General features: G+C 44.8%; 1 protein-coding gene across 1 annotated transcript in view; it reads left to right on the top strand.

Annotated features, from left to right (window-relative positions):
- Positions 1-14,752, top strand: part of KCTD19 (potassium channel tetramerization domain containing 19) — a 44,732-nt gene that overhangs the window by 24,595 nt on the left and 5,385 nt on the right. The window contains exons 10-15 of the mRNA XM_073603901.1: positions 1,400-1,483; positions 2,149-2,203; positions 6,898-7,603; positions 9,338-9,523; positions 9,736-9,890; positions 12,968-13,069. Of these exons, the coding sequence (XP_073460002.1) occupies positions 1,400-1,483; positions 2,149-2,203; positions 6,898-7,603; positions 9,338-9,523; positions 9,736-9,890; positions 12,968-13,069 (1,288 nt within the window). The remainder of the gene's footprint in view (positions 1-1,399; positions 1,484-2,148; positions 2,204-6,897; positions 7,604-9,337; positions 9,524-9,735; positions 9,891-12,967; positions 13,070-14,752) is intronic.

Here is a 14,752-nt window from a genome sequence, read left to right as displayed (position 1 = left end):
TCTGCTATTGACTGTGAGCTGAGCAGTGAACTACCTCAGCGGCATAAGTTGTAGGTCCTGCCCTTTTTTGTGCACCCCTCCCTGCTGACAGTGGTCGCCTCTTTTTGTCTCCGCCTGGCTCTTGCTAGTGGGCAATTTGAACCCCCCCACTGTCACTTGACGCACAAGCTAAACTAGGATGCCCAGGCACTGCCCAATGTAGTTGGTCAAAATAGCCACTAGATGGCAGGCTTGTACCTAAAATCTCAGTAATGCCGCGTACACACGATCGGACTTTACGGCATACTTGGTCCGGCGTACCGGAGTCCATCGAACAATTCGATCGTGTGTGGGCTCCAGCGGACTTTGTTTTCTCAAAAGTTTGACGGACTTAGATTTGAAACATGTTTCAAATCTGTCCGACGGACTCGAGTCCAGTCAAAAAGTCCGCTCATCTGTATGCTAGTCCGACGGACAAAAACCGACGCTATTGGCTACTGGCTATGAACTTCCTTGTTTTAGTCCGGTGTTTGTCATCACGTACGAATCCGTCGGACTTTGGTTGATTGTGTGTAGGCAAGTCCGTTCATTCGAAAAGTACGCCGGACAAAGTCTGCCGTAAAGTCCGCTCGTGTGTGCGCGGCATAAGGAGAAGTATTTGGCACCTCAGTTGGTTGTATTTGAGTGTATCAGTGGAAAACCTGCGCATCCCTATGCCGGTGTTTTGTCAGATTAAGCGACCCATCAGATTTTGTGATGGAAATGATGTTCCATCGCCACCATCTTGCTACACCCCGCACTCATACACAGTAAGGATCGAGTGAGAAGGCGGCAAGCGAACATCTTGTTACACCCACATTTCTTGCATTTCATTCTTATTTTTAACAGTAAACTGAGCTGATATAGTGAAATACAGTATTTAAAAATCAGTCAGACGGATTTCAAAGTACTGAATTTCACTATATAAGCTCAGTTTACTGTTAACAATATGTGTGAAATACAAGACTCCGGTGGATGTATCGAGATGTTCGCTTGCTGTCTTCTCGCTTTATCCTTACTGTGGACGAGTGCAGGGTGTAGCAAGATGGCGGCGACGGAACGTCACTTCCGTTACAAAATCCGACGGGTCACCTATCTGACAAAAGACCGGCAAACATGGCCTACACATGGGCATACGCTTAAGTACGCTCTTGTGAATGCGGCCAATTATTATTTGAGAGAGAGACAGAGGAGCGGTGCCGCTCTGAGTGCAGCGTCTTGTAAACCGTATGTGTGTTATGTAAATCTACCTCTGAGTTTGCCTGTGATTGTTATCAATGTCCAGTGTGGTTCCTAGTTTTCCCTGATGTGAATATTCAGGTTCATGTGCTGTATGTGAATTTAGATATCTAGGATAGAGCTTAATTTTTCTGTCTTTCAGGGAATGGAGACTTCTGTGTCAGGAAGTGCATGAGTTTAATGTCTCCGCTCTCAAGGAAGCCCTGAGTCACTGCCTGGAGTACAGGTACTGAGGTCACATTTATCTGCTTTTTCCAGGAAGTCACTAAATACAGTTAAAGTGTATGTCCAGCCAAATCAGTTTTTTCCATAGCTTTGGAAAGAGTGGGGAAGCGTTAAAACCCCTGTCAGGTTTTTACTGTTATCCAGGGCTCCGGTACCACTTAAAGAGGAGCTCCACCCAAAAGGGGAAGTTCCGCTTTAAGCACTTCTTCCCCTCAAATATGCCACATTTGGCATGTCATTTTTTTTTTTTGTGGGGGACAGGTACCTCGTTTTGACAGGTACCCGCTCCCACTTCCACTCGGGAAGTTCTCCCCTCCTCCCTCCTTTCAATCTTCTGGGACACGTCACAGGTCCCAGAAGATTGCCCGACCAATAGGGAGGCGCTGCACGACTCGCACATGTGCAGTGCGCACCTGCCTGTGACGCCGCAAGCTGTCACAGCTGGGTGTCCGCATTTGCAATGCTGGGCCCTGCGGAGAGGAGAGGGAGAGGAGCGAGGTTTCAGGCAGCCGCATTACTGGATCGTGGGACAGATGAGTGTCAGTTTATTCTGTTTCAGTTATTAATCTGTTAGTACAAGAGCTGGATTTTGGGAGCACTGACTGGTGGATTATAAAACAATATAAAAATCCACATACTGTAATTAAAACTATATTTATTCTGCAGATTATGGGTAAGAGAACAAGAATCTACAGAATGTTCTCTGGACTCAAAAGCTGAGGTGAGTCTCTCTGTTTTGGATAAAATATTTGTTTGGACTATTCTATTTCACAAATATGGAAAAATAAACTGACATTCAAAAACTATGCCAGACATTATTTTAACCACTTGCCGACCGCAGTATGTATATTTACTGTATGTTCTGATCTGCATGTGGTTTGCCTGGAATATGGCTGAAGATATCAGCCATAACTCTTTTCCTTTCTGCAGGTGGCTGGCTTTCTCATGGAACCAGTCTGGAGCGGTTTCCAAAGCGGTGGGAGGGGACGTCCATCCCCCCCCCCCCCTCCAGCTCACCGGTGTTTATTGGGCTTACCCGCCGGTTTGCCTGAGAAACGATGCGGCCAGCTGCCCCCCCCATAAGCGATCAAAGAGTTAATACTCTTTGATCGATTCTATGGCCTTGGAGGACCAGAGCAGCGTCATGACGTCAGTCCAGGCTGGAGGAAAAAATGTTTTTAAAGTGAAAGATCAAAAATGTTTTTGTTTTTTTGTTTTGTTTTTTGATCTTTTGCTTTTAAAGGTAAAGAAGAGATTTGGGGTCTTTTTGATCCCAGATCTCTGCATAAAGAGGACCTGTCATCCCTTATTTCTATATTATTTTATATATATATATATATATATATATATATATATATATATATATATATATTTTATTATATATATATATATATATATATATATATATATATATATATATATATATATATAATATATATATTATTATATTATAGATTTCTATATATAGGGATGTTTACATTCCTTGTAATAGGAATAAAAGTGTTAAAAAAAAAATGTAATGGACACTGTAAAAATAAAAAGTAAAATAATAATGAAAAAAAAAAAATTAAAGCACTTCCGTGTTCGTGCGAAAAAGCGAACGCATACGCAAGTTGCGCACGCATATGTAAACAATGTTCACACCACACATGTGAGGTATCGCTGATAACGTTAGAGTGAAAGCAATAATTCTAGAGATCGGTGCATTTTTTTTTTTTTTTTTTTAGCACTGATCACTGTACTGGTGTCACTGGTCACCAAAAAGTGTCACTTGGGGGCAGATTTGTCCGCCGCGCAATGTCGCAGTCCTGCTAAAAATCGCTGATCCCCGGCATTACTAGTAAAAAAAAAATAAAAAGTCCCTAAATCTTTCCCCTATTTTGTACGCTATAACTTTTGCGCAAACCAATCAATATACGCTTTTTGGAATTTTTTGTACCAAAAGTATGTAGAAGAATACATATTGGCCTAAACTGATGAAAAATGTTTTTTTTTTTTTTTTACACTTTTATATTTGATATGTATTATAGCAAATAGTAAAAAATATATATATTTTTTTTTTTCAAAATTGTAGCTCTTTTTTTGTTTATAGCGCAAAAAATGAAAACCTGCAGAGGTGATCAAATGCCACCAAAAGTAATCTCTATTTGTGGGGGAAAAAAAGGATGTCAATTTTATTTGGGTACAACGTCACACGACCGCGCAATTGTCAGTTAAAGTAACCCAGTGCCGTATCGCAAAAAATGGCCTGGTCGTTAAGGGTGTAAATCCTTCGGGGGGGGGGGGGCTGAAGTGGTTAACTTGTAAACAACAAATGTCAGAAATAGGCCTGGTCTTGAAGTGGTTAAACTTGTAAACAAAAAGTGCCATAAAAATCCTGTTTGGAAAGTGATAAATGTGGTTTTTTTTTTTTTTAAATGTATTTTCCTATACAGAGTGCTTCATCAGGGTGCCCTAAAAGATTACCTTAAAGCCCAACTCCGAGCAGATAAAAAAAAAAAGATCCCTTGCAGTTCCCATACAGCAAGGGTAATTATTTGTAGGTCTGGGAGAACAATAAAAGAAGATCCACCTGCCTAATCTTCTTCTCCTCCCCACTGCTAGATCGGTCCCTGCGGTGTCTTTTCCCCACACTCCAGCGGTCTAGGGTCCGATATTAGCGGCACCTATAGCCCTGGAAGAAGTGAAGATTGGAGTCGCCACCCGCTGCTATGCATTACCAGTCTTCCTTTGCAGGCTAGTAGATTAGTAATTAGTTACAGGCTTGTAACTAATCAGTTTCAGATCTCCACAGTAAAAAAATATTTGAAAACTGAGGCACTAAATGTGTTTGTCATGCAGCAGCACATTCCTTATTTCAGACATTTTACCATATGAAGCCCATTATCTTCTTGTTAACCATGGGGGAGAGAAGCAATTTTCGGCAGTATACAATGTGCCCGTAATGTGAAAGTAAACTGAAAAAATAAAAACGCAGGCACCAAAATATTAATCCATTGCTGTTTGGGCGATTCTAATGTACCTGATCTTCAGTTTTGAAAGTTATTTAAAGCTGAACTCCGGGAATGTGAATAAACTATCCTTGCAGTGGGGCTCATCTTCGCTGCAAGGCCAGTTGTAAAGCCTAAACCTTTTATTTACCTTTTATTCCTGAGCCCTCATTCGATCCTGTGCCCGTCTACAGCTCTTCTCCTCCCCTTACTTCCGGGTCTCACAGGCTGTACTGAGGAAGTAGAAGCCATTGGCTCTGAATGCTGTCAATCAAAGCCGTTGGTGAAAGGTGGGGGGGGCGGGGCCAAGTCCCACTCTCTGTGTCTATAGACGCAGACAGCGAGGGTCAAGAGCAAGCCCGCACCAGAGCCCCCGTAGAAAGCGGCTTTCTATGGGGGGCACTTGCCGGGGAGAAGAAGCCAGGAGCTCTGTTGGGAGACCCGAGAAGAGGAAATTCGGAGCCGCTCTGCAGTGCAGGGACAGCTTTCTAATTTGCCCAGCTTCATTGTTAAAGTGAGCTATACCAACACACGTTATTGGACCCTCTTTTTAGCTAAAGACGTCATGGTCCTCTGGTGAGTGGACATCCAACAGAGCACTTCTGGGTGATTTTAATACATTCAAGTTGCTGATGGTTTCCCACAATTTAACATATTGAAGACTCATGATATAGAAGAAGTTATGAAGTGTTTTAAAGGAGTTGTAAAGGCAGAAGGTTTTTCATCTTAATGCATTCTATGCGTTAAGATAAAAAGCCTTCTGTGTGTAGCAGCTCCCCCACCCTCCCCCAGCACCGCCCTAATTACCTACCTGAGCCCCTTCTCTCTCCAGCGATGTCCACAATCCCCTCAGCCATCCAAGACACCCCTCCTGATTGGCTGAGACAGAGCAGTGGCGCCATTGGCTCCCGTGGCTGTCAATCAAAGTTAGTCAGCCAATCAGGAGAGAGAGGGGGCGGGTCAGGGTGGGGACTCCATGTCTGAATGGATACACAGAGCTCCGACTCGGCTTGGGCGCCGCCCCCCTGTAGCAAGCTGCTGGCTGAGGGGCACCGAACAGGAGGGAGGGGCCAGGAGCAGCAAAGAGGGACCTGAGAAGAGGAGGATCGAGGCTGCTCTGTGCAAATCCAACTGCACAGAGGAGGTAAGTATAACATGTTTGTTATTTATTTTTATTATTTTTTTTAACAAGCCTTTACAATCACTTTAAAAGGACTTATTGATTTTTTTTTTGTCCATTGCTATTGTGTTGCACATTTGCTTTGATTATATTTTCAGTTTAAAGTGGATGTAAACCCAATTCATGAAATTTGACCTGGACACATCTATCTGTAGTGTTTACTTATCTCTCTCCAAAGCCCTGATCCCTGTGTCTTTCTCCTGCTCCGTTCTTCTGTTATCAGCATGATAAAAGCAGCTGAAAATTTGTGTCCGGGAGGGTGCTATAAATAGATTAGCAGAGAGCTTGTCTATTCACAGCACAGCTCTGCACATATCTTCCTTCCTCTGCCTATGTGGAGGGGGGTGTCTTTTTTTCCAATCAGCTGTCACACAGTGTATGCCAAGACTCCCCACCCACAGCTGAAACAGGAAGAAAAAAAATCTAACATGATTTATACTTTCTAAACAGTGTATAAAGATGAAGACAGCAGCTATACAAATAAAACTTATGTAGGGAGATTTGTTTTATCTCTGTGTATCATCTGAGGCTGTTCACTTCACTGGGTATAGGACTGGGATTACATCCACTTTAACCACTTCACCATTTCTATATCACAGATGTATGAACTGGCAGCTGTTTAGTGATGCACTTTATTGTATATGATTGATCAGTTTACCATTTCAAGAGGAACTGCAGTCTGTTCACATAATTTCTAATAAAAACATCTTTGCCATTCTGAAGCTTCCCTCCAACCACTTTGCATATTATTTTATATATATATACTGTGATTCTGTACTTGCCAGATATGCTGCAGAAATCTCCCTCCACTGAGTCTGGCTGCAGCCATTTTAACTGTGGGCAGCTGAAGCTGCTGCCTGTTCACTTCCTGGATTTACACAGAGGCACACCTCCAGCTCTGCAGCTTTCACTGGCCCTTTTATGACTCAGCCCCCCTCCCTTCCTGGCAAACTCTCACAAGACTGAGAGAGAGAGAGCTCTGCATGAGGGTCATGACCAGACAAGAAACATAAAGTGGGCTGTATAAGGGATTTACTGGCAGAAAAAAAATGTTTTACTTTCCAAAGTAAAAACAACAACAACAAGGGCAGAAGATTTAATAGATGGAAAGATGAAAAAATGACCGAAGGTCCGCTTTAAGAATTGACACATCACTAGCGCCCCCTCATATTTTTTACACCATTGTTAAAATTTAATTTACTGGCTGGATTGTTTGTATGAAATTTCTTTGCGTCTATATTGCAGGATATGAGATGGAACGCTGTCCGTCAGCCAACAATTCTCGTAGATAGATCAGAAGGAAATCGAAAAGTAACAGAGAATGCTGGCTGCTTTACGTCAGCTGAGGGCCTGAAAAGGATTGATTCCAGCAAGAGAAAGGCTTCATCAACAAGTCCGTTTACAACTTCGGAGCGCAACAATTCCGGCGCTTTCCCCGCCACGAAATGTTTGAAACTGGACTGCGCTGTGGGCGATGAAGAGGCAAAGGTCACTGCCTCCCCGATTTCCAAATTCATGTCATTGGTCAGAAAGCAGCCTGATGGTGGAGCTAGGGGCTCTATGTGTCATGATCTTCAAGGAAGAGGCCTTCTGTACACGTCTCCAAAACTGAGTGGAAGAGGCACAGTGAGGAGCCAGAAATGTGCGGCCGACAGAGAAATGAAGCGGCACATCTCTGGATGCCGGCCGGTAAGGAAGATTACCAGCAGCAAGTTCTTAGTGGAGAATGGAGGATGCAAAGAAAACCTGGTGGGATCAGCGCATTGGAGCGGATTGCTCAGAGCCATCCCTGTACACAAGGATCAAATGCATCCGCTCACAATATCACATAAGGACAATATAAAGTTGGGTGCCACACCGGAAGATGAAGAACGTAACTACGCCAAAGTGTCACCACCTTTATCCAAGTGGACAGGTCAGAGGATGGAGGAAGACAGAATGACCATTATAGGTGAGCCAACTACTGGCACTACTTTACTAATAACTTTGTTAACCACTTGCCGACCGCAATACATTTCTCAGCTGACGGCTGGCTTTCTCATCTAAGCGCTACGAGCGGCTCATTAGCCACTGGATCGCTTTCCGAAGTGGCGAGAGGGACGTCCCCCCGTTTTACCGCTTACCGTTTTCACCGGCGCACCTGAGAAACAATTCGACAGTGACATCACTTCCAGCTTTTACAGTTTAGGGAGAGATTTCGGGTCTCTTTGACCCCAGATCTCTCCATAAAGGAGGACCTGTAATCCTTATTTATATTACAAGGGATGATTACATAGCGGGACTGCGATATTGCGGGCGGGCAATCTGACACTTTTGACAATTTGTGGGAACCAGTGACACCAATACGGTGATCGGTGCTAAAAAAAATATGCACGGTCACTGTATTAATGACACTGGCTGGGAAGGGATTAAACATCTAGGGGCGATCAAAGGGTTAAATGTGTGCCTAAAGCAGGCCATACATGGTCAAATTTCAAACAAATTTTCTTTCAAAATCAGAAAGTTCGTTTATTTTTTGTGATCCGATGACGCCACCATTGATTTTTGAAATTCGGCCGACCAAGCCTTCAATTTCACCGCATGTTGCTACAGAAAAGAATTTTCTTGGCCGGGAATCTTCTTTTCTCTCCATAAATTTTCTTTTCTATTACATTTTTCGCACAATTCTCCCATCATTGATTAGAAAATTGTTCCTTTTTCTAACAATTTCCAACATGTCCGATTCCTCAAATTTGATTGCCGCACGAAAATCGGCCGTTGTTGCAGCCCCACTAATGGTGCGAAATTCATACGAAAATTCTTTCATATGATTTTCAAAAGAAAATTCTTGCGAAATTCGAACCGTGTATGGCCGGCATTACCAGTGTTTTTGTGTACTGTGTGGGCTGCTTTTATTAAGGGATGTGCCTTGCAGGGAAACAAAAACCAGCACAACCCCGCTGACAGGACAGAGCTCTCTGCCTTGTTTACACAAGCAGAGCTCTGTTCAGTGTGTCTCCTCGGCGATCAGCGGGTGCCGGCGGACATCTGTTGGCTGGCACCCGCTGATCAGCTTCTGATGTGACTAATCACAGCAGAAGCGACGCGCACCCCTTACCCGTTAATAAACGTGATTCTGCACAGAAGGACCGCCCTGTAGCAGTAAATCTGCTATAGTGGTTGGCAAGTAGTTCACATTTGGTAACATGTTATGGCGAACCTTGGCACCCCAGATGTTTTGGAACTACATTTCCCATGATGCTCTGGCACTCTGCAGTGTAGTTGAGCATCATTGGAAATGTAATTCCAAAACATCTGGAGTGCCAAGGTTCGCCATCATTGCCCTATATTTAGGGGGTAGCATGTTGCTAAGCACCCTAAATCTCACCCCCTGAGCCTCTGTGGACCTTTTGTCCTCGATGGACTACGCACTGATCAGCGCACTTGTAGTCAGTTGACACTTTCCGTATCTCAGTCACTGAACGCCTGTACAGAGGTATGGCCAGAAAGTCTCTGCAGGAGCCTGCCATTGTACTTGTGATCCACTGATTACAGATGCAAAATTTTGGCAGGCTCACAAAAAAAAGTAATAAATGCAAAATTTTTTGCTCGCAAAATGTGCATTTTGTTTTTCTTAATTTTTTTTTCTTTATTCCTATTGCTGTAAATGACACCATAATCCTAACTTTATATATTCTCATTTTAGAGCATGCCTACTGTGCCAGGTCACCTATCGAGGGGAAGGAGCTTGCTGGTCTGGGGGCCATTCTCTGGGTTCATCATCACCATCTTATGGCCAATGATGGAAGTGCAGCAACTTTTCAAGAATGTGTTGTGTATACCGCTGAGCAGGATAACAAAAAACTCACTAATCATGGAGCTGCTTCTGATGGTACGACAGAATATGTTTTTATACTACAGCCCTTCTCACACTGCTATTCCTGCAATGGTTGTGCTGTAATCAGACTTTGTTTGGTCATCCACTGGTCTGTACCTTTTTGGAAAAAATATTCCTCGTCCACCTGGGGATTATTGTGGTTAATTAAATTAATGTAATGGGTTCTAAATAATTTTAATCACAAATCTGTTGTTTTTCTTTTGCAGATCTCATTTTCCTTTGTGTTAACATGTCACACGAAGAAATCTGTTATGCCAGGAAATGTCACTCCTTTCTGACTGGGGTTATCTTGGACTCCCTAGAACAGAGGGACCCCAAATCCACTACTCTCTGTGTGGCAGGTCTTGTGAGCATGTTGTGGGTAAGCATCATGCATGAATAAAAGGCACATTGTGATAGCTACAAATTGATGGTTGTAGGTGTCTATGTTACACATAGAAAGCAATCAGATCCAAACTGTCTTTTTTTTTTTTTTGTAAGTGCAGCTTAGACTGATGTCACCCTTGTGATCCTGTCGTTACCTGACAACTCACCAGTGACAGGATTGATTTAGAGTAATGGTCTCCAAACTGTTGCCCGGGGGGCCAGATGTGGCCCTTTGCTTGTATCTGGCTCTTGGGGCACTATTTCATCCACTGATACCAACACTGAGGCATAATTCCACCCACCACTGACACCAATAAAGGGGCACAATCCTTCCCAATGACACCAGTAATGGGGTCCAATTTCTCCCAATGACACCAATAATGGGGTCCAATTTCTTGAGGCGATTCAGTTCACATTTGTTGCGCTATACAAATCACTCACTCACTCATTTCTCCCAACGGCACCAACAATGGGGCCAATGACACCAATGATGGGGCACAATTCCTTCCACTGACATTAAAGGCTGGGCATTGTTTTTTCTTCCCCACTGATATTGGGACCTTTTCTACACCCAGTGGCCACAGTCCGGCTCCCTCTAATGTCTGAAGGACCGTAAACTGGCCCTTCGCTTTCAAACTTTTGGAGACCCCTGATTTAGAGGGCAGAAAAAATACTCACCTTTATATACAGCTTAGTGCCGATGTAGATTTTCTATCAGCTGGGGGAGCGGTGTTGCACAAGAAGGTGAACATTTTTCTAGTGATCCGGTCCCTGCCAAATCTTTGTCAGCTAAAGGATCGCAAGTGGGCATTAGAAAGTGAAAGATTTGAGTCTCTCGTGGTCATCTCTCAGGGATGTTTTTACTGCTGTTGTCATTAAAAGCAAAGTTTACCTTTTAAAGCAGACTTCCACCCAAAAGTAGAACTTCCGCTTATCTGCTCCGGTTCCACATTTTGCACCTTTCAGAGTGGAGGAGGGGAAACGGGTATCTGTTTTTGACAGGTACCCTTTCCCACTTATGGGAGACTGCGCCGCTGTCTCTCAGGAGTTTGCTTGCCTTCCTCCGCCGCCGGGGCAATTAGAAAGCGCAGCGTGCTTCACGCATGCTCAGTAGGGAACCGGCTGTTAAGCTGAAAGGCTTCACTGCTGGTTTTCCTTGCGACGAATGGCGGGAGGCAGCAACCAACAGCCGACCAGAGAATCGGCTGGGGTGCCGACATTGTGGGCTCCCTGGACAGGTAAGTGTCCATATTCTACAGTACAGTATTTGTAGCTGCCGGCCTATTTATTTATTTTTTTTTCCCCCCCAGACAGAACGCCGCTTTAAGAAAAAAACATATATATTTTTGCATGGAAAAAAATGTGCATTTATTATTTTTTTTTTCTCACAGGGAGTCTGCAGAAATTGCACTTGCAATCAGTGGCCCCTGCAGACACGTCCTCCAGCTTTCTGCCTGTACCTCTAAGGTTTTTCCGTTAGAAAGCTGCAGGAAGTGTCAATGGAATATGAGGGCACTCGCAGCCCATTGACACTTCCTCCAGCTTTCTAACAGAAAACCCTTATTGGGGGCCAATTCACACCATAAAAATCTGGATGCTTTTCTGCATGCCCGTTTTTGATGCAGTCCAGTGCTTTTTTTTTTCCCCCCCTCTTTTTTCTTAACCTTAAATAAGGACATGTGCGTTCCAGTGCGTTTTTGATGCGTTTTACAGCATTACAGTGCAGGAAAAATGCAGCATGTTCTACTTTTTTTCTGGAGCTGGAACCAGCACTGGTGTGAACCATGCCATTGAAAACCACATAACCTAATTTCCATGCGTTTTTGATGCAGAAAAAGAAAAAAAAGTACTGGACTGCATGTGGTGTGAACCGGCCCTTACAGAGGTACGGGCAGAAAGCTGGAGAACTTGTCTGCAGGAGCCACTGATTGCAGGTGCATTTTCTGCCGCGGTAATCTCTGTAATCTCTGTGAATGAATGATGCGGCTGTGCAGGAGGAGTCCCGCACAGCTACATGGATTTTAAAGGTATATTTCATGGCAGTATCACAAGGTATCCATTTCAGCTTGAGCCACTCGGGTCTGTAAACAGCAGAAGGGAACATAATATGCAAGTGCCTATAAAGGACTTTCATAGCAGTATCACAAGGGTTCAAAGTGATTGTAAAGGGTTTTCTTTTTAAACCAACCTGTTATACTTACCTGCTCTGTGCAACAGTTTTGCACAGAGCAGCCCCGATCTTCCTCTTCTCGGTTTCCCCGTCAGCCCGCATGGCTCCTGCCTCTTGCCCCCATAGCAAGCAGCTTTCTATGGGGCTCCCAAGCCGTTGCTCTGTGTCCATTCACACATTGGCTCACTGACTGTGATTGACAGTAACGTGAGCCAATGGCTACCGCTACTGTCTCAGCCTATTAGGAGGAAGAGACCTAGGAGAGCCGCTGCTCTTGTGCACATAGCTGGATCGAGATGGGGCTCAGGTATAAGGGGGGCTGCTGCACACAGGTTTTTTTTTTTTTGAATGAAGGAAAAAAAACCTTGAGCTTTTACAACCACATGTGACAGTGGCTACAAGGGAGAGGATCCTCACAGGAATGGGAGCAGGTGCTTAGGAACATGTGATGACGTGCAAATCTATGCCTTTTGGATCACATCAGTGTGAATTTATCCTTAAGGCTGGGTTCACACTATCTTCGCATGCAGCTCACAGCAGGGGTCCGGTGCGTCCCCGTTCACATTCGATTTCAGCCCCAAATTTTTGGCTGAATTCCAACCTGAAACGGACCGAAAGACGCACAGGACCCCTGTGCAAATCGCACCGATATGTGAACTGGCCCATACAGAGCCGGTCACAATCTCCTGCTATGCAAAATGAATGCGGAGAACCCACATCCAATTCGCAATAGTGTGAACCCAGCCTTAATCAACGGCACTGCCAGGGGTATACTCAGACCTGCAGCTCTGATGTGGATTACTGGCTTTTGTTTGTAGACATCTGCATGGGTAACACTGTTCATTACAACCCTCCTTCATTAGCAGTGTGATCTGAACTCTATACTATGTACTAATCTGCAGGCTTGTCAGATTCCAGCCAGGCAATTTGTAGAGGATCTATTTACCCTGGAAATGTACAGAGATGAGGAGCGCACAAAGGAGACATTACTGTGCTGGATCGAGGTACGTCCCTTCTTTTACAACACTGTCCAAATTTGCTGTGCATTGACAGCGTAACTCCACTTTAGTTGAGGGGAAAATAAAAAAGCATTCCCCTCTGGGTGATCTATGTACAGTGCAAGGATTATAACAAACTTTGTTGCAGATTCCCACCTTTTCTTATTCTGAAGAAATCCCTGTGTGTTTGTCTGTGCCTCTGTACTGAGTGGGTCTAATGGGAGTGGTTTCATAATTAACTGTCAGGCGTGCAGCTGCAGGGCACTAATGAGGAAATCTACTGGGCCTGCATCCCTTTAGACGTGTTCTTAGTGAAAGTATCTCTCCAAAGAGTGGTCAGTACACATTCTGTGTACAGAGCGCCTCCAGGTGGCCATATTGTATTGCATTCTCAGAAAACTACAGCGGCTGCAGATTGAAAAAGGAAAGGCAATTTATAATAACATTAAATCACAATATGATTAGTGTCGCAATTATATGCGCTGTAATATTTTTTCTTTATTTGCTTTTTTTTTTTTTTCCCCCCCATGAAAGTGGAGTTACCCTTTAAGTAAATGGGGAGGCCCTGCAAACCACATGCAGTGCACACGGTTGCCGCATGTTTGTTAGCAAAAATTGAGTTAAAATAGGCAGGGAGGGGGGCGTGGCCTGGACTGGCATGGCGTAAGGAGTGAGAATCGGGAGCTCCGCTTGCCCATAATCCGCATCTATACATCCTAGCCTTCAAACTACCTTTTTTTCGGTTACCGCTGGATTCCGTTCAATCCCCTGCACTCAGGAATCATGTCGCCGCCGAAGCAGAAGGCAGACCCTGCTGCCAAACTGGCAAAATACCGCAACACAGACAAGGAGCCCGGAGGAGAAAATGGCGCCGGATCCTTCTCTCATACAGAAGCGGCTGCAGAAGATACGGCACGTGTGCTTGAGGCCATAGCGGACTGCAAGAGCACACTTACAAGCAAAATCGAGGAGGTAAAGGTGGATGTCTCCTTAATCCGCCAGGATTTACAAAAACTACGAGATCGGGTCACTGAGACGGAAACCCGAATCAGTAATATGGAGGATGAGATACCGCCCCTACAAAACCACACTGAGCGCTTGCAACATCAGCTTTCCATGGTTCTTGCTAAGCAGGACGACATGGAGAACCGCTTACGCAGGTGCAACCTGCGGTTCATTGGTCTGCCAGAAGGGTCAGAGGGCCCTGATCCGCCTTCCTTCCTGGAAAACCTCCTAATCAACACCTTCGGGAGGACTGAGTTTTCCACTTCATTCGTGGTGGAGCGGGCACACAGACTGGCGGCGAAACCTCCTCCCCCAGGTGCACCACCGAGGACATTCATCGCCAAACTGCTTAACTTTAGGGATCGGGACGCGGTCCTCAGGCTCACTAGGCTTAAAGGCAACATACCCTTCAAGAACACCGAGATCAAAGTATTCCCGGACTTCTCTGCAGATGTTCAGAAGAAGAGGGCACTGTTCGCCGAAGCCAAGCGCCAACTCCGGCTTCGCCACTACACCTATGCGATGCTCTTTCCTGCGAGGTTGCGAGTGGTCGGTGAAGATCGTGCTCACTTTTTTGATACACCAGACGCAGTGTTTGCCTGGCTGGAAGATAAGGCAGCGCCGGAGCGCGAGCCCGCCTGACCCCACTCAATCTATCTCAAACCCCTGCCTACGCCACCACAT

This window comes from Aquarana catesbeiana, linkage group LG11 (assembly GCF_042186555.1).
Source record: "Aquarana catesbeiana isolate 2022-GZ linkage group LG11, ASM4218655v1, whole genome shotgun sequence".
Lineage (NCBI taxonomy): Eukaryota > Metazoa > Chordata > Amphibia > Anura > Ranidae > Aquarana > Aquarana catesbeiana.
The sequence above is the reverse complement of the archived record's forward strand: the minus strand, read 5'-3'. Positions and strand labels throughout refer to the sequence as shown.